A 22,156-nucleotide genomic window follows, 5' to 3' on the forward strand; every position below is an offset into this window, starting at 1 on the left:
AGCCACACCAGGAAATGGAGAGCCTGACTATATAACAAGACTTTTCTGCAGAGAGCACATACAGTGGTACCTTGGTTCTCAAACACCTTGGTACTCGAATGCCTTGGTTCTCAAATGCCAAAAAAAAACGGAAGTAAGTGTTCTGTTTTAGAATGTTTTTCAGAAGCCAAAGGTCTGATGGGCTGTCATTTATTGTTTCTGGGAGACCTGCACCAATCAATAGCTGCGCCTTGGTTTTCGGGACATTTCGGAAGTCATACGGACTTCCGGAACGGATTAAGTTTGGCGCTTTTGTTTTGCTATTTATTTTGCGTTTTTTGTGGCTTTTTCGGTTAAATTGTTTTTGTGACTGTGTGGAACCCAGTTCAGCTGCTGATCAATTGATTGTGCGACTACGGAAATGGATAAAAGCCCCCCATCCAAACAATGACTAGCATCAGTGCAGGCAAGACAAAAAATCGATTTTTTATTTTATCATCTGCAATACTGTCTTATTTATTTATAGTACCGTTGATTATTGCTTTCATTGTATGGATCACTGGTTCGTTAGGTAGTAAAATCCATGATAAATGCTGCTTTAGGGGTGTTTTTAAAGTTGGAACAGATTAATCGTTTTGCATACTTCCCATGGGAAAAGGGCGCCTTGGTTTTGGACAGGACTTCTGGAATGGACTAAGTTGAGAACCAAAGTTCCACTGTACTGAACTCCCTGCATCTCGGTGATCATGCAACCTTCCCACCTCCACTTAATGTCCCCACACTGCAACCCTTTTGCATGCATTGAAGTAGCAGTCCTCATTTCAATTCCAGTTTCATTCAGTCCCTTTCTCCTTACACAAGTCCTCTTCTGTGGGGCCAATGGAAAACCTCTGCATTTCTTAGTCTTGCCACTATTTCTCTTTTGCCAACACACACACACACACAAACCTATGCCAGATTTCCTGATAAGAATATTTGCTGCATTCAGAGTGCTTTGTGTAACCTTATTTCATTACTGAAATATTGTAAAGCCACTTTACCCCTGTTTTACCCTTCACTGTTGCAGAACATCGACTTTCTGTAAAAACTCCTTTCCTTCAACCGAGCGTTCCATTTCCAACAGCAAAAAGGAACAATTTCCCCCTTTTGATGCTCCTGCCTGGGTGCTTTGATCATTCTGTTCCGCACCTCACAAAGGGACAAAGTGGTGGTGAAAATTAAGAAGGAAGGGGGGGGGAGAGAGAAGGAAGCCCATTTGCTTTGGGGGGGGGGGAGAGAGAGACTTCGCAATTAATAGTACCTAGATAAGAAGATATTTGCTAGCAGAAGGCGGCTGTTAATGGAACTGTTCAATTGGGAGGCTGCGAGGTGCCCATTAATGTTTGAAAAGAAAGATAATCGAAGTCATAAATAGGTGGTGTTATTAACTGGAAATTTTGTGTCAGCTAAAATCTGACCCTTTTGTCTTTTATTTTGCTGGGGAGAGAGAGAGCTTCTAATTTGATTCGGGGAAATATATATGATTCAAGAGATGAAAGGAAGACTCACTTCTCGCCAACTTTTCACAAGCACACTGCAGTTTGCCCATTGAGCCACGAGCAAGTAAGACACCCGTGAAACTGGAACGAAATTGTCACCCTACTTGGGTGTTCACACTGAGACCAATCATGCATTAGAGGGGCAGGGCTGGATTGCAGGGCTGGATTTGAGGTTTGATGAGGCCCTAAACTACTGAAGGTAACGGGACCCTTTATATGTCCAGCTGTTCTTTGTCAACAACAAATTGTCGCTGTTTGTGTGTGTGTGTTGAATACATGCTATATGGTAATTTATGGACCTAATAGGTATCTAAAGCCATTTGCACGTGTTGCCATGCAACCAGTCCATGCAGAATGTAGGCACCCTATATATAGAAATGAGCAAACCAGTGATGTTTTAGGGAGCAGGCTAGCAGGCGGGGCCCATTACTTACATCATAAGAGCCTACACAACACAAAACACTGTTGCTGCATGTAGGTTTTATTTTATTTGTTTTTTTATCTTATATTTTGGAAATGTACATCAGTTTTTTCCCTTTAAATTTTTTTGGGGCCCCAAGAGAGTGGGGCCCTAAGCTATAGCTTGTTTAGCTTATATGTAAATCTGGCACTGATTAAAGGGGGGCTACTATCCAGCCAGCAACTGGGAGCTAGAATGGTGGGTGGCTGAGGTGAGCCCTTACTCCACCAGTTACAGAAAAAGCTGGGCTTTCGTATCTCCCACCTCAAAATCGGGAAGCAGCACTTTAAAGCAGAAGGGCACAGTGTTGTGTATTGATTCAAGGTTTATCATATCTGTATTACTATTCTGTATTAGGCAGTGAAGGATAGGCGTGCCTGGCATGCTCTGGTCCATGGAGTCACGAAGAGTCGGACACGACTGAACGACTGAACAACAACAACAAAATTCACATTAGGGGAAAGTAACTGCCTTCCTGTTCCAGAAGGAACAGACACTATTGGTTCATTCAAGTTGCTGCATTTGGATCCTCAGTCTTATTGGTTCCCACCAAAAGGCAGCTTTGTGATTGCTTGAGATTGTTCCTTTCTAGCTACTCTTCTGTCCCTATAAATGTAGCTTCCTTCTCCTCAGTTCCTCATTCTTGTTTGCCTGAAGAAGCTGTCTCCTGCCTGCTATGTCAGAGAGCTGAAATCACTTGCTGAAACCATTATCCCCACGCTACAACACACAGCAAATGAAAACAGAAGTCCATAAGAAAAGGAGAACATCTTGGTTGGAGGGTGGGTGGGTTATCATCCCTGATGTATTTCTTGTGCCATGCTGCAACATTTCTCTTCATTGTACCCTGCACCAACCCCACCTTACCTGCAATCCATATTCTCTCCTCAACATGTTTCCCTTTCTCTGCTTTTTTCCTCATTGATCACGGAAAGCATTGCCTTTAAAAGGCCATTTGCTTTCTACAGTCCCCCTTCCCCGAGCCAAGCAAAATGCAAGAGAACTTCAGGGAGGTGGTTTATTATTAGGATAATTTATTGCGATGGAGCCAATCGGGAGGCCTTGGGAAGTAAACCATATCTACATGATAAGCATTTTTAATTTTCCGTCTCCTTCCTCTGCCCCACAAATCTCCTGGCCTTCAAAAGTGGCATTAGCCCTTCACTAAACCTCTTAGGATTTTTTTCTGGGCCCTGCCCTTTTAGATCCACCATTCCTTTCTCAAGCTATCTGTCAAAACCCAATATTCATCTGAGACCACATTTCTCCATATATCCTCTGTCTTTCAATTTCTTCCTGCCCATTCTCCTGAGAGGCTGTTTCTGGTTTCGCTTGCCCTCCTATCACAGAGATGTGCTTTAAAAAAAAATTGCATAACAAAAGAGGGCACCAGTTTGTGTATGGCAATTTATATGTATTGCCTCTAACTTAGGACTCAGCTATACAGCTGCAAATAAAATGTTTTCAATGTGTTGTAAAGTGCAATATACAAATGTGACACTAGATGGCGAAAGTGAGCTATGCAAAATGTAAGACATTTTTCAAAACTTTTTTTTTAAAAAAACATTTTCACAGCATTGGTTTTTTTTAAAAAAATATGTGTATAGATTCCACCTTAGAAATGATTGCTGCAAATAATCCTCAGCTGCCACCTCAACTGCGGATGGGCAACTTTAAGGCCTCTCCTGAGTATCTTTAAAGCAGACTTAGCCTGAACAGAGGACACTTTCAAGTAGAGAATTGTCCCCTTCAAACTTCAAAACAGAGGGCTGTCCTCCGTAAAGTAGGGCATATAGCCACCCCAGATTCGATGCTTCGGGGGGGGGGGGGTGGCTACAGGGGCTGGCAAGCCAGCAACTTTTGCAATGGGATGGGTTGTGATCAACACAGGGCACAGCGAGTCAGAGTTCAGTACATGTTTCCTGGATGAGGTAAAATATAAATCTCACATGCTCCATCCCTTTAAAAGCTGGTTATTTCATGAGGGATGGCTGCCGACTGCTCACTTTGCCTCATGGTTGCTCGATAGTGCATTTCGAATCCTTTCCCAGGACCTCAAAATTCTCAGTTGTTGCTGACAAGTCACACATGAGTTGAGGGAAATTGTAGCCAAAGCTACCGGTACCTCCTTTTTATCTCACAGCAGCAAAGATTCCACTCCACCTCACGGAAGTGCCTCAAGGGACTGTGGTGGCCATGCTTTCTGGCAATTTCTCATCCTCGCATAAAACAGCAAAGAAGTGTGCATGCACACGAAAGCTCATACCCATAACAAACTTAGTTGGTCTCTAAGGTGCTACTGGAAGGAATTATTTTATTATTTGATTTTGTTCCAAAGCCAGGCGTATCAGCCGTCGTTCACGAATGACCTAGGCTTTAAAGCAGAGCTTTCCAAACTTTTCACGTTGGCGACATGCACTTTTTAGACCTGCATCGTTTTGCGACACAGTAATTCAGACCTTAAAAAAAACAAAAAGCAAAAAACACCTTGTGCCTGCCCCTCCGCAATTTCTCCCAGGCAGCTTCCATCTTGCTTCCTCCTCAGTTTCCCCTCACCTCTCTCCACATTGCACAAACAAGTCCAACTCACCTCCTGTGTGATGCATAATTTCCTGTTATGTGGCCGGAGCCGTCGCAGCCGGGCGTTGGGCACCTGAATCGGGATAAGAGAAAGAAAAGTAGCTGAGGAACAAAGCTGTGAATTGATGGCGGCATTCAAGTCAATCTACGCCAAATGACACCGGCGCGACTGCTGTCCACCCGTTTGTCTTCAGCTTCCACAGCAAAATGATTTTGCAGACAATGGATTGTGGCAGCCACCTGGGGATTACGATAGGGATTATGAATGATATCATTACTGGGCCTGACTCATAAGCATGAGTTTCTGATAAAAATCCCACAAGGCTGTGTCTCTTCCTATAGGCTCTGCACTCTTTGCCAGTCTCCCTAAAGGCTGGCAAGTCACGTTGACCATGAGAGCAAGAGTCTCTGCTAAACCAAATGGTTACTTTGGCATTCCTGTGTTAATCCTAGGCTCTTTGATTCCTAACCCTAGAGATGAGATTGCTAGCAAAGGTACCGTATTTTCCGGCGTATAAGACGACTGGGCGTATAAGACAATCCCCAACTTTTCCAGTTAAAATATAGAGTTTGAGATATACTCGACCGCAGGTTCTCCACCCGGCGTATAAGACGACCCCCGACTTTTGAGAAGATTTTCCTGGATTAAAAAGTAGTTTTATACGCCAGAATATACAGTAAAGAAGAAGAGTTTGGATTTGATATCCCGCTTTATCACTACCCGAAGGAGTCTCAAAGCGGCTAACATTCTCCTTTTCCCTTCCTCTCCCACAAAAAACACTCTGTGAGGTGAGTGGGGCTGAGAGACTTCAGAGAAGTGTGACTAGCCCAAGGTCACCCAGCAGCTGCATGTGGAGGACCGGAGATGCGAACCCGGTTCCCCAGATTACGAGTCCACTGCTCTTAACCACTACACCACACTGGCTCTCAGGATGTTAGTCTCTATCAGGCCATCAGGATGTTAGTCTCTCTCTCTCTGCTGTTTATGGCTTTTTCTCTTCCCTTCCTGCACTGTCCTGTTTCTGGCTATCTATCCTATCCTTTGATGTGCAGGAATGTGGTGGGTTTCCTGGGTTTCTCATGTAAGTCTTTGTTACCTGATTCCAACCAGGTGAAGACTTCCTGAGGTGTGCTGGTTTAATCTGATTCCTGTATTCATTTATCTTTTCATTAATGATATAGAAATTTTTGATTGTTCATATAATGAATGTGTAAATATTAACTAGGTTTGGTTTATATCACCAGTGAGAGTGTGCAAATGTATCAAATCTTTGTGAAAAGAACATTGTGAAGAAGAAGACTAGATGTTCTAGTTTAGAGATGTAACATATAAATTGTAAGTATGGATTTTTGTATTTGTCTGTTCAGACATTATTTACAAACTTATTATTATTTACATTATCTACAAACCCTTTGCACTGTATTTTTTAATACTAATAAGGTTTGACTTATCCCACCAGTGTATGTATGAATATACAGTAAATCCAAAGTTTACTGAAGAAGCCCAAAATTGTCCATGGGCGAAACAGGGGACAAACGCCGGCACCCTGTCTAATTATTCTGCGTCACATCATCAATATTCCATCTGATTGGACTTACTTTCATCTATTAACATCTGTACATACCATCTGACTGGATCTATTTTCGTCAATATCTACAGGAGCCTGGCTAAAGACATTTAAAGACTGAAATTGTCCTGTTGTACCAACTTGAATGAGTTTTCTGTTTGTGGCTTCTTTGTTTGACTTTTTGCATTGCTTTCTTGGTGATTGGAATACCAAACATAGAATTCTATACGTGGAATGGTTTAGTAGATTTGTGTGCGCCATTTCTGTGCTGCTGATTGTATACTGATTTACCAGGTTTAATCTGATTGGCTGGTTTGAATTCTGTAAGTTCTCCCTGTGTTTTAATAAAACAGCCTGGGTCGAGTGGAGGGGACTTCTCTCTCTCTCTCTCTCTCTCTCTCTCTCTCTCTCTCTCTCTCTCTCTCTCTCTCCCCCAGAACCTTGCTGGTCAAGAGCTCAGTCTCTTTGTCTTCTGTTCCTAAATCTCTTTCTCACTTGCACACATGCAAACCCCACATCGTGGGGAGTGTTGCTTTTGGAACGCAACAATGGATTTGCCATACATGTTTGGGGTCTCCCTCTCTAGCCACTGTTTGCCACTGAGGGTTTTTCAGGCCTCACATGGATCTCCAGGAAGTATCAAAGAAGAAAATGCAAAAATAACAGAAGTAGATGCACAATCCTATTCGATTCTCTGTGGCTATGGCTATAGAACGGGTATGGGAAACCTGGTGAAAATGAGAGGATTAAGACTTGTGCTGGAATGAAAAATGCAACCATTTCCCTATGCTCATCTTTACTGAATTCAAATTTCAACATAAGCAAACAGTCTTTATTCAATTGTACAGAATACGGGTCTAGGTAGCAAAGCTCTCCTCCAACGTAGACCGCCAATACAACTTGAAATTCATTTTTCTTATCAGTAGGAAAACGTTTCAGAATACGAAGCAGAAATTTCTGGTGCTTTGCTCACATGTCTTCCTCTTTAGTGCCGCAATGGGCAGAAGGGGGACAGACAGCTCTGAGAGCTCAAGTTATGAGAAGCAAACCTTGAATTTGGTTTTATTTCTAAGCTTGGCTGCTTAAGAGGAACACGATGCATTCTCCCATTTCCACCTTGTTGCTTCTTCACTGTCACTGATGTACAGAATTGCAAACTTTGCTACTCATAAAGGTAAAGGGACCCCTGACTGTTAGGTCCAGTCCCGGCCGACTCTGGGGTTGTGGCACTCATCTTGCTTTATTGGCCGAGGGAGCCGGCGTACAGCTTCCGGGTCATGTGGCCAGCATGAATAAGCCGCTTCTGGCGAACTAGAGCAGCACACTGAAATGCCATTTACCTTCCCACCGGAGTGGTACCTATTTATCTACTTGCACTTTGATGTGCTTTCGAACTGCTAGGTTGGCAGGAGCAGGGACTGAGCAATGGGAGCTCACCCTGTGGCGGGGATTCGAACCGCCGACCTTCTGATCGGCAAGCCCTAGGCTCTGTGGTTTAGACCACAGCGCCACCCGCGTCATACCTCTTAGTATTTGCTACTCTGTCTCTGCATATCATAGGCACCCATGCTTCATCTCGCAAGGGGATGGTGCTTTTTTGCTTCCTGCCCTTGAATGTTGGTGCAACCCTCCAGATGTTGCTGAAGTACAACCGATTGAGGCTGTTGGGAATTGTTCTCCAACAGCAACTGGATGGCAACATGTTTGGTGCCCGTTGTTGAAGGTGATGCAAATGTTGGGATTTGCCACCAAAGTGGCCACATTCTCATCTTTTCGTAATAATGCTTGATGTAGAATTGTAGGAGCTTTGTCACTGAATTGACGCTAGCTATGAAAGGTCAACCCACCTAAACTTGCCTAATCTGCAGCTGCTTTTAACTAAAAATAGAAGGGAGATCTTGAATCGCCCACACCTCCTCTGTTTTGGTCTTGGCATCCTGGAGTACTGGTGGATATCAGATTTCCTGCTTTGAGTCTTGAGAATGACAAGTGCACACCAGCTTTTTAGGACCTACTCTACTCACCCCGAAAAAGGGGAGGGGCTAGAAAAGGTGCGCTATCCACACTGTGGAAGGACATGTGGATCCAGGATTGGCCTCTACAGTCACTTACGGCCTCATTGTTAAAACTGTGTTTATGGAAGACAATCTGACTCAGTTATGAGTGATTGCGAAGAAGAAGTTACAGGTAGGTAGCCGTGTTGGTCTGCCATAGTCAAAACAAAATAAAATAAAAAATTCCTTCCAGTAGCACCTTAGAGACCAACTAAGTTTGACCAAGAACAAACTTAGTTGGTCTCTAAGGTGCTACTGGAAGGAATTTTTTTTTTTTTATTTTGCGAAGAAGAAGAAGAAGAAGAAGAAGAAGAAGAAGAAGAAGAAGAAGAATTCTACTACCCGTGCAACATATTTTGGCTTTCTCTGTGTTGGAAGTTGTGTTGATATCTCCATTTATGAGTCAGACCCAATACTTATGGAGTCCCAGACTCCTCCACCGATCTGTTTCCCACACTCTTTACTTCTCATTTCTCTTCTCTAAGACAGCAATCACTTCCGACTTTAAGTGAAAGATGCCTGACAGCACCCTCAGAATCAGGCAATGCTCCTAAGAACACACACTTGTACAGATACATGGAAACAAATGCAGCATTGATCATAAGACAAAATGCTAAACCTTTTCCGAGCATGGGATGCGGCTGGGGAGAAATTGAGTTTAAATCAGGTCACAGTTTCAGGTCTGCTCTTATTTGATCCAAACGCTTTCTCCCATTTCAGCTTTGCAATGAGAAACAATTGAGTAAGGGCATCCTGGCCTTTGACGCTCGAGGTGTATGTTTTTTAAGACCCGCCCTATTCTTGTGACTGTAATTGGTTCTCTAAACCGTTTTTAATGTTGTATTTTAAATGCCTGCGACCCACCCTGGGACCTTAGGGCAACGGGCAGGTAAATGAATCACAATCATCACCGTAATTTCACTCTCTTGATTCAAAGTAATACATTGGAAGGGACACACAGCGCACGGAATGTTGTTTCTGCTTGCACGGAGCAGGTACTTCTTAAAATATTTCAAGTTTGAAGAGCTGCAGCCCACACAGCGCTAAATATTTTGGGACATGTTCTAAAGAACTGTAATAAAACATGGTTCTAGTTACAGGTAGTGTTGTGTATTGATTCAAGGGTTATCATATCTGTATTACTATTGTCTGTATTCACATTAGGGGAAAGTAACTGCCTTCCTGTTCCAGAAGGAACAGCTACTATTGGTTCATTAAAGTTGCTGCATTTGGATCCTCAGTCTTATTGGTTCCCACCAAAAGGCAGCTTTGTGATTGCTTGAGATTGTTCCCTCCAAAATATATCCTCTACTGTCCCTATAAATGTATCTCCCTCTCCTCAGTTCCCCAGTCTTGTTTGTCTGAATAAAGAGTGTTACATGAAGAAGCTGTCTCCTGTCTGCTCTGTCAGAGCTGAAATCACTTGCTGAATCACGATCCCCACGTTACAACAGGTAGGTAGCCGTGTTGGTCTGCCATAGTTGAAACAAAATATATATATGAAACCCTTCCAGTAGCACCTTAGAGACCAAAAAAGTTTGTTATTGGTATGAGCTTTCATGTGCATGCACACTTTTTCAGATACCTGAATCTGAAGAAGTGTGCATGCACACAAAAGCTCGTACCGATAACAAACTCAGTTGGTCTCTAAGGTGCTAATGGAAGGATTTTTGTTCGTTTGTTTGTAATAAAACGATTGACCGTTTCAGGACTGTTCTGTGACTAAAATCCCATCCAGCATCTTGAATGGGGAACATGGTGGGAGACTTGAGGGTAGCAATAATTTGGGGACACAGGGATTATATTCTGTCTCATTTTGCACTAAGGCTCCCCAAGCAACTATTCACAACTCCTCTGGAGTAATTAACACTGTATTAAGACACTTGGCAGTTCCTGGAGGTTGATTTGAAACAGGGCCACACGTACATGTGTGAAGAACGTTTAATGCAAGTATATCACTTGCTTACTCAAGGCTTGTTTTGTTGACATTTGATGACTTGCTGCTGAATGAGTGAGATGAAAGCACTGAAAACTATTGTGGTTGGGGCACTGTGACTTGGAATGAAAGAATGAACTCTAATGTGCATAGAATTGTGATCCACTTCGCTTTCCCCGCAGTGTTATTAAATATCCTGTCAAGACATTTTGGTCTTATTATTGTATTTTTATTGATATTTGTAAACAGCTCTGGGAAGTTTCTCCCCTCCTTTTTGGCTGAAGAGTGGGGTATTTAAAAAAAATAAAAAAAATAAATAAAAGTGAATAATTCAATAATCTCTGAGGGGAAAAGAAGTCTACCAGGCTGGAAAAAAACTTACCTTTTGGGGGAAATGAGATGGGGGAAATGTATGAAATTCGGCTATGGTGATATCAGCAGCAAGCTGCGTTTTGGCACATTCTGGGCAACAGCTGCGTCTGGCTTTTTAACCATACATTGTGAGTGATTCCAGACAGGGGCTCAATATTGCAAAAGGGCAGTTCAGATATTGCAAGCAGGTTGTTGGCAACATTGCTTTCTAAAAAAAAAAACTTGCCAATTTCCCCCAGAATGGCTAAACCCTGCTCAAATGGTGTGGGGATAGGGATACTGATGCTGCTGCAAAAAATTTACATGCTCAAACAGTTCCCTGCCCCCACAATAAGCATCTGTCTGGAAGCACTTTGTGTTCATGTGCAAAGAAATAACTTCTTTTGTAGCAGTGGCCCAAAGGGGCCACAATGAATATGATAATGTGAACCCCAATAAATCATTTAATATGCTTCTATAGAGAATTATGGTAACCTGCTGCTTTAAGAAACAGATGATTTGGCATGAGACCTTCCCTACAGGGAAAGTAGTACAGCGAATACGTCAATCACACAAAGATGCCATTCATAAGCTAGAACATAAGTTGATACATGAAAATGGCTACATGTAACACTGGTTCCCATGCATTGCAAACTAACGAAAATGTAACAGATCGGTGAGAACCAAGGCTTAGTTAGGAATGCTTATTGCGCATGCGTATTAGATTAGGAATGTACATGCGTACTAAACTGAAATGAGGTAATGAAATAGGATTGGTTAATTTGAAATCCTTTGTTTGAAATGTTATAAATACCCCTGCCCAGACCTTACAGGTTTGCGAAACGATTTGACTGTAACCCTTATTGCTTTGCAATAAAGAAAACAAAATGGACTCCTAGCTCCTCTAGTCTCTGAGTTTTATTGGCGTAGCTCAGAAGAAGGGCTTTTTGCCCAATGCAACACTTTGGGGATTATTCCGGAGAAGGACGTCCATTTCTGAAACATCCCAATGCACTTTAGAAATAAACTATCCCTTGTTTCCCCCCAAAAATAATTACTTACGTTTCACCAAATGGTGCTTATTTCCCAACAAGCATGTATTTTTTAGTATTAGGATGGATGCATATTTAGCAAAACACCCCCTTCTCTGCAAACTGATTCACATAAGCGCTTTTTGGAGCCAGCCTCCAGCCATCCTTACTGTTTCTCCCTTGTTTGCATAGGATGAATGTTAATGGGGTACAAGTCTCTCAACCACTCCAGCCTAGATTCCGGTTTAGTGCACCATGGCAAACCATTCCTGATGGAATAGTACTGGCTGGTCGGATTGGATGGCTGCTTCCATCAAGTGGACATTCAGTCGAGCATCAGCCTGACCCAAAAGCATCAAAAGTCACAATGGAGAGAAAAAATTAAGCCCTCAAAATAGCCATGTCAATTGACTTCCGGTGAGAAACAAGTGTTAAAACTACCGTTCATGTGAAGTAACCAGTCGTGTGGATGTGAAAACCGGACTGGCGGAAATGCAACCAAGTTGCTGATTTTCCTACCTTTACATTCACGCTTGAAAAATGCATGCGTTTTCTTCCTCTTTGATCCCCCATTAAAATTCTTCTTTTGCAAACAGAATTCCTCCTAAAAGTTAACCTTCCACCCAAGTGCAATTAAACCGATTTGGCTTTGTATAAAGTATGTACGGATAGTTTGAGCGGTCATTAATTTACTGTTGTTAACATGATGAGAAAACCAGCATCTTCTTCAGTTGGGGGGACCGGTACGAACATTTTGGGCTTCGCTAAGCTGTTTCTCAGGTGAGAGGAAAGGCCCTCTGTAAGCTGGCACAAATCCCCTCTAACAAATCACCCTTTTCCCCCCCTCAGCCTGTGGCAGATAGTTCATCAACCCATCTAGGGGCGGGAAATGGCGCTGCTTTATTACCCAAGGAAATTTCTGGCAATGTTGCAATCTCTAAAAGACCATGAAGAGAGAAGTGTGAGGGGGGGAAAAGAAAGACACATCTCCAGGATAGACAATAAAAAGTTTAAAAAAAAATCTGCCTGGAGTTCAAAGGAAAATATGTATCAGAAGGTTCTAAGCGAATGATCTACCAGCAATTGAATATTATTCAACATACAGGTAGGTAGCCGTGTTGGTCTGCCATAATCAAAACAAACAAACAAAAAAAATTCCTTCCAGTGGCACCCTAGATACCAACTAGGTTTGTTCTTGGTATGAGCTTCTGTGTGCATGCACACTTCTTCAGATACACTGAGATGGAAGTCACCAGACCCTTAAATACAGTGAGGGAGCTATCTTTAGCCATCTCACCCCTTGCCTTTCCCTGTAAGACCAATTGCAGTTGTTAAGAGTTCTCAACAGGTTTTCCAAACCTATCAGCTGATCACCCATTCCCACCACCCTTCTGAGTAATACCCCTCCCCACTCCCTCACTGTATTTAAGGGTTTGGTGACTTCCGTCTCAGTGTATCTGAAGAAGTGTGCATGCACACGAAAGCTCATACCAAGAACAAACTTAGTTGGTCTCTAAGGTGCTACTGGAAGGAATTTCTTTTATTTAATTTTGTTTTGATTATTCAACATGTTGATTATCTCCCAGCTCAGTATTGTTTCGTTCGCATTGGCAGTTGAAGATCATTTTTTTAAAAACTCACAGGCAGGTTTCTTATTAGCCTTTTTCTAAAGGAAAAGTGCAGAGGGAAGGGAGGAAAAGGCAGAGAGGTAGCGAAAAGGGGAGAGAGAGAGAGAGAGATTCAAGTTTAGCGCAAACATACTTGAGGTCAGCAGAATGGGCAGCCATGAGATTTCTGAGACTCTTGTCAGCAAGAGGGCAACCAGAAAGGCTGAAAAAGAAGAGATAGAATATTTGGGTAAGCTAAAAAAAAAAAAAAAGTCAGGGGAGGTAAAAGAAAAAGGGGAAGAGGGAATAGAACCAAAGTATCCACACTATTTATATATTTTTTTTAAAAAGAGAGATCTTTAAGAGATTGTCAGAGCCTGAAGGAATAGCGTATAGCGTAGGTAAGGTCGACTAACCTGCGGTGAGAGGCATAATTCCCCGTGATGTGTCCGCTGCCATCACAGCCTGGGGTAGGGCAACTGAACAAAAATAATTATGGGGAAAAAAACGTGAGTGGCAAAAAAAATTAAAGAAACCAGTAAGATTCATGCATATGTAAAAAAATTTAAAAATATAAAAAGGGAGAAGAAAATCCTTCTTCTGTAGAAATCGGGGAGGAAAATTACCAGAGAGCTCATAGGGATTTTTTTAAGGAGTCCAACCACGATTCTTTTGTAAGCACCTTCGATTAGGAAATTTGGCATCTTGTCAGCAGGATTATATGTTGTTTTTTAATATAAATATATACAGCTATATAAATTGCATAATCTGGCTAAATAAAGCATATTTTTGTGCGGGAGGATGTAACTGTCTGCCATCTTAAGGGCACCCCCCCACCACCACATTGCTCCCCCCCTTTTATTTTTATAAAATCAATATACAATGATTTTCAAGACACTTGAAGAACTGCCTGCACCCATATGCACCTACTATACATTTAGATGTATAGTAAAGGATCTTCTCAGGTGAGGCAGGTCGCTACCATGAAAAGGACATTCTCAATGATGCTCTCCCAGCCGTGGGATACTTTTCCGAGAAAGGTTCGCCTAGTTCCTACAAGAGTTGCATTTTTGGCACGAGGTAAACCAAAAAACAATAAAACACTCAATTTTCAGCCTCAGGTTTTAATTCTGTTGACTGCTTCTATGTTTTTGGTGATGTCCTGCCCTGTTTTATTGGTACAGTGGTACCTCCGTTCTCGAACGTCTCCTTTGTCAAATGTTTCGGAACCTGAATACCGAAAGCCAGGAAGTAAACGCTTCCGTTTTCGAACGCGCCTTGGAAGTCGAACAGCTTCCACTGAGTTCACCTCCCCCAATTTTCTCCATTGTTTTTGCAGACCGCGCTTTGCGCTTCAGTTCTTCAGTTGTTGAAGGTTTTGGAAGTTGAACGATCTTCCGGAATGGATTACGTTTGACAACCGAGATACCACTGTATTATTAATTTCACAGTTTTGCTGGGTTTCCTCTCCATCTTTTTTTCTTCGTGTAAACCATCCTGGGACATGAAGGAAAGGCAGTTTTATGAATGTCTATAATTAATGCTGGTGCTCACTTTTAAACTTTTAAAACAACAGTGAAATTTCCAGGGCCTGCTTGACCCTATAGACAGGGGTGGAGGAAGGGTGTGTGTGTGGCCGGTGTGGGCCGCCCCATTGAGGGGGGTGACAAAATTCTGGGCGGCACTCACCGTGGGGCCTGCATCACGCCTGTGCCACGCGTCTCTCCTGGGAGTGACCTGGTGGCTTGGGCTTTCCGGGTCATGTGTTCAGCATAACTAAACCACTTTTGGAGCAACAGAACACCACGACGGAAACCAGAATTCGGACATCATTGGCAAGCGAAGAGGCACCCCTCAGAAAAGACCCTGATTTATGCTACAGGAGAAAATCATCTGTTTGGAAAGGTTTGGAAAGAATGAGAGATGCTAATTTCTGCTTTGCTTGAACGGTGGAAGGAGGGGAGGGGAGGCCATATTTCAAGTCATTTTTTTCAGGATCTGCATCATCTGCCCTCCCCTAAAGCAATGGAATGCAAAGTTTTTGGGAAGATACCTCTTTGTGATGGATTTCTCTTATAACTAAGGACTTTGTCTGAAAGAAGACAGAGAGGAACAACCTTGAGGGACTTTTGTGGGATTTTGACCACCCCTTGGAACTTCATATTGTGAAATAAAAATAGCAAAGAGGAAAAGATTGGTAACAACTGGATCGACTGTCCATTAAGCAGTCGGAAGAGAACAAACTGTGGAGTTGGATGTAATGGAACTGAGGATCGGCCGGATGGGCTGCAGGAAGATTTTGCTGAGATTACATCAGTCCCCCCCCCCCCTTGGAGCTTGAAGTTGGAAATAAGAACAGTGAAAGGAACAGGATGGAGCACAGTGTATATCAGGGATCAGCAACATTTTTCAGCCGTGGGCCGGTCCACTGTCCCTCAGACCATGTGGTGGGCTGGACTATATTTTGAAAAAAATAATGAACGAATTCTTATGCCCCACAAATAACCCAGAGATGCATCTATATATATAAAACGCAATTGTCTCTGCGTCCAGTCCCTGTGTCTCTGGGTTTGCGCTACTGAGCATGTGCCCCAGGGACACAGGGATTGGATGGAGAGACATCGGGCAGGGAGCAGCAGCGGCAGTTGAAGCGGGGCGGTTGAAATGGAACTCCGGCGCTCCAGAAGAGAGGGGAGGCCGAGGAGGAAAGCCACACTGCCGCTGCCGCAGCTACAACGAGAGCCCCGAGGCCTAGCGGTCCGGGAGCGGCCCAGAGCAGCCTGCCCCTGCGGAGCGCCGCCGTTCCGCTTCAACTGCCACGGCTGTGGGAGGGGAGGAGAAGGGAGGAGGAGCATTATTGTCATTCTTAAAGGCTCCAGGGTGCCGCTGCTGCCAGTCCGTGTAGGCCACACTGAGCAAGATGGCAGCCCCCACGGTGATTCTGAGGTGAGGCCCGGCCGAGGCAGCGATGTACCCGAGGCTGGCGGCCATGAGGCCCACGAGGCCGGTGCCTGCGCCCAGCTCGAGCACGGCCTTGCGGTGGAGAGGGAGCCCCGCTGGGCCCGCCGCCTCCGAGTCCTCGGCCCCCTTCTCGAGGAAGCGTGCCAGCACCAGCGCCACGTCCCACACCATGCAGCCCGTCCCGCCCACCGAGCGCTGCCCGAGACGGAGCACCACCAAGCCGTCCCGCCGGGCCAGGGTGCGCTCAAACCCTGGCCCCGTCTCCGGAGAAGGGGAAGAAGACATGATGGAGGCCGCGGGAGAGGAGACGGAGGCCGCAGGGAGGGAGGGAGGGAGGGAGGGAGGAGGAGTGAGAGGGAGGGAGGCGGCTTCTGTTCTAGCGCCCGTTATTTTAACAGGCTGAAACCACTAGTTTTAAATAAAAGCACACATTCTGCTCATGTAAAAACACCAGGCAGGCTCCACAAATAACCCAGAGATGCATTTTAAATAAAAGGACACATTCTACTCATATAAAAACACACTGATTCCCGGACAGTCCGTGGGCCAGATTTAGAAGGTGATTGGGCCGCTTCCAGCCCCTGGGCCTTAGGTTGCCTACCCCTGGTGTATACCATCTTGATGGCTTCTGAGACTTTCAGACAGAGAAGAAGAGATGTGGATTGTGTTTATTTATCAATGATTTATGAATGAGCTGGTTGCATGTAAAATTGAGGATTAAATCTGGAGAAATGTGAAGGGTGGGTGATGCTGGGAGATTTCTTTGGGGGGGGGGTGTTATGTATATTCTATATTAACACACCAAAAATTCTAGGGGTTTCATTTTCACCCTCAGCACGCAGCACCAGTGAGGCTCAGTGGCTTATGACTGGGGCCAGACATCAGCAGAGGCGAAGCATGGGGGAGGGTGGTCTGTGGCCCCGGGTGCAATTTTGTGAGGGGGTGCAGACAGGCGCCCCGACAGCAGGCTCTTTCATCGGAGCCTGGCTCCTAGTGAGGAGGAGATGAGACTTGGCTGGGTGCTCATGCTGGCCACAGCTCCGATCCCGGGGCAGGCCTGACCCAGGGGAAGAAAGCAGGAGAATGGGGGGGGGGCGCAACGCTGCCACGGTGTGCCTTGTGCCCAGCCGTAGCAGCTCTGCCACTGGGTAAGGCTTGATGGGGCAGCAGAGAGGAGGAGGAGATTGGATGGCAGCTTCTTTCCGCCCCTCTCCTCCCCTGGACTGTGGTGCCCGGCAGGGTGCCCTATGCCCCCTGACCCCCCTTGGGGGCACACTCTACACACCCGCCGCTGGATGCCAAACAGCAATGGCCACACCACACATTCAAGAAGAAGAAGAGAAGAGTTTGGATTTGATATCCCACTTTATCACTACCCAAAGGTGTCTCAAAGCGGCTAACATTCTCCTTCCCTACAACAAACACTCTGTGAGGTGAGTGGGGCTGAGAGACTTCAAAGAAGTGTGACTAGCCCAAATTCACCCAGCAGCTGCATGTGGAAGAGCGGGGAAGCGAACCCTGTTCACCAGATTACAAGTCCACTGCTCTTAACCACTACACCACACTGGCTCAAGGCCATGTTAGGGAGAAATGTGTGTACGTTGTCTGGGAGGAAGCGAGATCTGTTTTTCTCAGGCAAAGTGTTACTCAAGTGGTATCAGAAGGAAACATTTCAGAATTGACGAATGACTATTATAGAAAGATATAAGAGGATTTACTCTACTCAACGATTTTGAGGACAGGTTATAGCAATGTATAAAAGCCGTAGCAGGAATTGGTAACTGAACAGGTAATGTGTAGGGAGAAGGGATGAAAGTATTTTGAAATGATAGTTGGAAAAAGTTATTTTATTGAAAGCAGCAATGGAGAGAGGAAACTAGAGAGGGCATCTAGGGGTGGGAAGTCAGCTTTTAAATTTGTATTAATTTGGTGGCAATTTGTTAAACGTTATGGAAAATCAATAAAACAATTGGCAAATAAAGATTTATATATATATTTTTAGAATTTACACATTTTCTTTAAAAAAAGAAAACCCATCAACCGTTAACACAGTGAATCTGAAAATAAATTGCAGCTTGATTTCATTGTGCTCCATCTAAGAAAACACACATTTATTTATAACATTATTTTATCCTGCCTTGACCTTCAAAATGTCCCCTTAGGTGCTTTGCAGCATTGGAACTGTACAGTGCAAAAACTTTAAAAGGAGATTAATTCTACAACATTATTAAGACTTCAATGAAGTAAAAGCGGCAATTTCTATAAGTTCCAGAACATAAGTCTTTTATATCTTTTGCAGTTCATAAAGTTTTTATTTCAGTGTACCTTTTATTATGTGGATATTTTTGGGGGGGGGGCAAAGCACATTAACGGGTGAATGAGTCAGTATCTCTTCGGAAGCGGAGCTGTCTTGGTGTGAACCCTTCCTTTGTTTGATTTCAGCCGGGTTTCAAATGCAGCCCCCCCCCAAACAAATCTCTTCTTTTTGCATGCATAAAGGTAAAGGTAAAGGGACCCCTGACCATTAGGTCCAGTCGCGGACGACTCTGGGGTTGCGGCACTCATCTCGCGTTACTGGCCGAGGGAGCCGGCGTACAGCTTCCGGGTCATGTGGCCAGCATGACAAAGTCGCTTCTGGCGAAAGCACAGCAGCACACGGAAATGCCGTTTACCTTCCCACCGGAGTGGTACCCATTTATCTACTTGCACTTTTGACGTGCTTTCGTACTGCTAGGTGGGCAGGAGCTGGGACCGAGCAACGGGAGCTCACCCCGTCACGGGGATTCGAACCACCAACCTTCTGATCAGCAAGCCCTAGGCTCTGTGGTTTTGCATGCGTACGACTAAACGACTAAACAACAACAAGTAACGAAGAATGAGACACAATATGTTGTGTTGGCAGGGTTCAAACCTGCTCCTGTTTCCTGTAATGTGAAAGGCTGGACCATCCTATTTCTTGGAGGGTGGTGGACCTAAGTCTCTCCTGCCCCATTTCTGGTCAGATTTCTAATGGATTATACTTCCTGGAATGACATACTTAAAAATAAAAAGTACTTACAAGGGTTTCTGAGGGCTTTGCTGCCTTTAACCCCCAGCCCACCCCATTTTTGTGGTGGTTGGCAAGATGGAGCTCAACATCTTCTTAGCCTGTTACGTACTTCCTTAGAGCATTCAAAGTGTTTCTATTTCCCCGTATCTTTACGGTAACCATGCAAGGCAGGTAGTCTTCCAGTATGCAATTTTACCCGCATATTTCTGGGGGGTGAGTGGGTGGGTCTGGGGCTGAAAATGTGCGTACCTTGCCCAAGTCTACTCACACGGTGAGATCGTGGCTGTGGTGAGATTTGAAACTAAGGCTCACAGCTAACGTTCTTAGTTACTGCACTGCAGCAAAGAGGTGAGCTTTCCGAATGGTCTCACCATTTATATATAAAGATAATAATGTCGTTGCTCTGAGTTAGAAGTTGACTATAACTGTCTTTTTCCATAGCAATCTTTTCTATAACATTCTACTGGACACTTACTCACAAGGTGTCAGGTCAGTTATTGAGCCATACAAGAATACAGTCATACCTCGGGTTACGAACGCTGCGGGTTGCGCGTTTTTGGGTTGCGGACCGCGCCGAAATGGGTTACTTCTGGGTTTTGGCGATCGCGCATGCGCAGAAGCACAAAATGACATCATGCGCATGTGCAGAAGCGCTGAATCACGCCACACAAATGCGCAGACATGGCGCTTCAGGCTGCAAACACTGTGGGTTGCGAACATGCCTCCCGCACGGATCACGTTCGCAACCCAAGATATGACTGTACAAAGAATGCAGGGAGGGACATGATTTGGGGGAGGGGGAGCTGTAGGAGAGCATGAAAAAACAGGGTGTGACGGAACAAGCCATTTACTGAAAGTCACTTTGGGGCATCTCGTGGGGCCTGAACACCCAGCACAAACACTTGTTTGGGGCCTCCCGCCTGCCTGTCCTCCTGGCCACGGGCTTATCTGGTGGCACCATACAAGCCAGCCGCCATTTTGAACTTCCACAAATGCCCAATTGGCTTCCCAGATCCAGCTGCTGCCAATAAGCCTTATCAGGAAGGAGACACTAATGTGGAACTGGCTCCACCGTTTCTTAAACCTGTAGCAAGACATCCCTACTGAACAGCAGAGGGCTGTACCAGCTAGACTGGGGTGGGCCCCATGCCTCTGCTGGACCAGAATAATAATAATAATAATAATAATAATAATAATAATAATAATAATAATAATAATAATAATAATAATAATAATAATAATAATAATAATAATTTATTCCCCAGCCACTCTGGGCAGCTTCCAACAGAATATTAAAATGCAATAGTTTATGAAACATTAAAAGCTTCCCTAAACAGGACTGCCTTCAGATGTCTTCTACAAGTCTGTTTGTTGTTTTTCTCTTTGACATCTGGTGGGAGGGCGTTCCACAGGGCGGGTGCCACTACCGAGAAGGCCCTCTGCCTGGTTCCCTGTAACTTGGCTTCTCGCAACGAGGGAACCGCCAGAAGGCCCTTGGAGCTGGACCTCAGTGTCTGGGCTGAACGATGGGGGGTGGAGACACTCCTTCAGGTATACTGGACCAAAGCCATTTAGGGCTTTAAAGGTCAGCACCAACACCAAATAGCTATGAAATCATTATCCACCTACCACCAAAAGATCAGTGGGAAGAGACAAATGTGTACGGGGAAGACAGGACGACCCAGGGACTCCTTGACACTACACTCTCCTCTGTGCATTTTTTCAGGTCTCCCTAAGGGTAATGGCAGATGGGCATCCTTATTGATTTGCTGCCTTGGCATTGCGGAACGACTGGTTTGCCACTGTGGTAGGCAAACTGGCCTCTTTAAGAAACCAACCTGGCGATTACAAGAGCTTGGTGCATTTCCCCATAGAAATGGGCTACTTCCATTTCCATTGCATGCTATTGCATAATGAGCAGGTTCGATAAAGTCTGTTTTCTCAAGGGCTAAGTGCGAGCAAAGTGGTGGCACTTTTGAGATTATAGCTCAGGAATTCCTGAATGATGCATTTCTGTTGCGGAGCTTCAGGCAGGGAGAATTCACAACATTAAGCTTGAGATTAATATAACCCAAATTTAATCCCAGTTTCTGGTCCTGCTCTCATAATCGCTAAGGTTAGGTTTGAAGAAACACCACTCCAAATCTCCAGGATATGTTAATATAATAAACGCGCAAGCATTGATATGTTTCTGTTACTAACTGTTGAAAAACACGTGCTTGTTTTCACTGTATACATTACTGTTAGTATTTTTAAAAGGATAAATTGTTTAAAAGGATATTGTTTACCATCCACAATACTGGGGGAAATAAAAAGGCTGTATGATGGAAGATTTGCATCTGTTTTGTAAAAACCTGGGTCTTATTCACCCACTGCTGGCACGACTTTGAATGTTTTCATATTATTATATCATGCTATACATTTAGATATGTTATTCTTTGAAAATTTTTGGGGAGCTCCTCGTGCCCTCCCATCCAGGCACTGATGTGGTCCACATTTCCCTAGTGTCTGCAATACTGTACGATTAGGTTTTGTCAGATAATTCACTGGATCCTTTTCCCTTGCTGTGCTAATATTTTATGTGCAGGGAGATTCGTCTTTCTTCTTCTTCTTCTTCTTCTTTTTACTAAAAATATGAGCGAGAATTCAAACTTGTGAACCTCCCAACTTTAGGCTGAAGTGGTGCAGTCCAGGAGAACAGCATTTAACTCAGATCTTACGACCAAATTAGATGTGATGCTAAATGTGTGACTATCAATTACACCTGTCTTTAAGGAGAAATTTTGGTTACCAATGCAATAAATAACTGCCCACACCATTTCTGCAGAAAATTACGTGACTCATCAGTACTCAAGACACTGGTATTTATCTCAGTAATTTGTAAACACTTTCACTACCCAGTTGGAGAATCTACATTTTCCCCATTCTCTGCTGTCCTCACTGACATTAATATCATTTTTTTCCCCTGTGAGACTGATGTCTCATAGGCCCTGGAAGGAACTGATCATGGAGACAGAGTTGGTAGGAGACTCCAGAGTTTGA

General features: G+C 44.2%; 1 protein-coding gene across 7 annotated transcripts in view; it reads right to left on the minus strand.

Annotated features, from left to right (window-relative positions):
* The window catches only part of MYT1 (myelin transcription factor 1), a 161,889-nt gene that overhangs the window by 25,298 nt on the left and 114,435 nt on the right, over nucleotides 1–22,156 (minus strand). For 3 of the 7 annotated variants that reach the window (XM_033153743.1, XM_033153739.1, XM_033153746.1), the window contains exons 15-17: nucleotides 13,521–13,583; nucleotides 13,259–13,327; nucleotides 4,568–4,630 (exon numbers count right to left, since the gene is read on the minus strand). In XM_033153743.1, the coding sequence (XP_033009634.1) occupies nucleotides 4,568–4,630; nucleotides 13,259–13,327; nucleotides 13,521–13,583 (195 nt within the window). The remainder of the gene's footprint in view (nucleotides 1–4,567; nucleotides 4,631–13,258; nucleotides 13,328–13,520; nucleotides 13,584–22,156) is intronic. The other 4 variants (XM_033153745.1, XM_033153742.1, XM_033153740.1 and 1 more) reach the window with 3 other exon arrangements.

The sequence above is a fragment of the Lacerta agilis genome, chromosome 6 (assembly GCF_009819535.1).
Source record: "Lacerta agilis isolate rLacAgi1 chromosome 6, rLacAgi1.pri, whole genome shotgun sequence".
Classification (NCBI taxonomy): Eukaryota; Metazoa; Chordata; class Lepidosauria; order Squamata; family Lacertidae; genus Lacerta; species Lacerta agilis.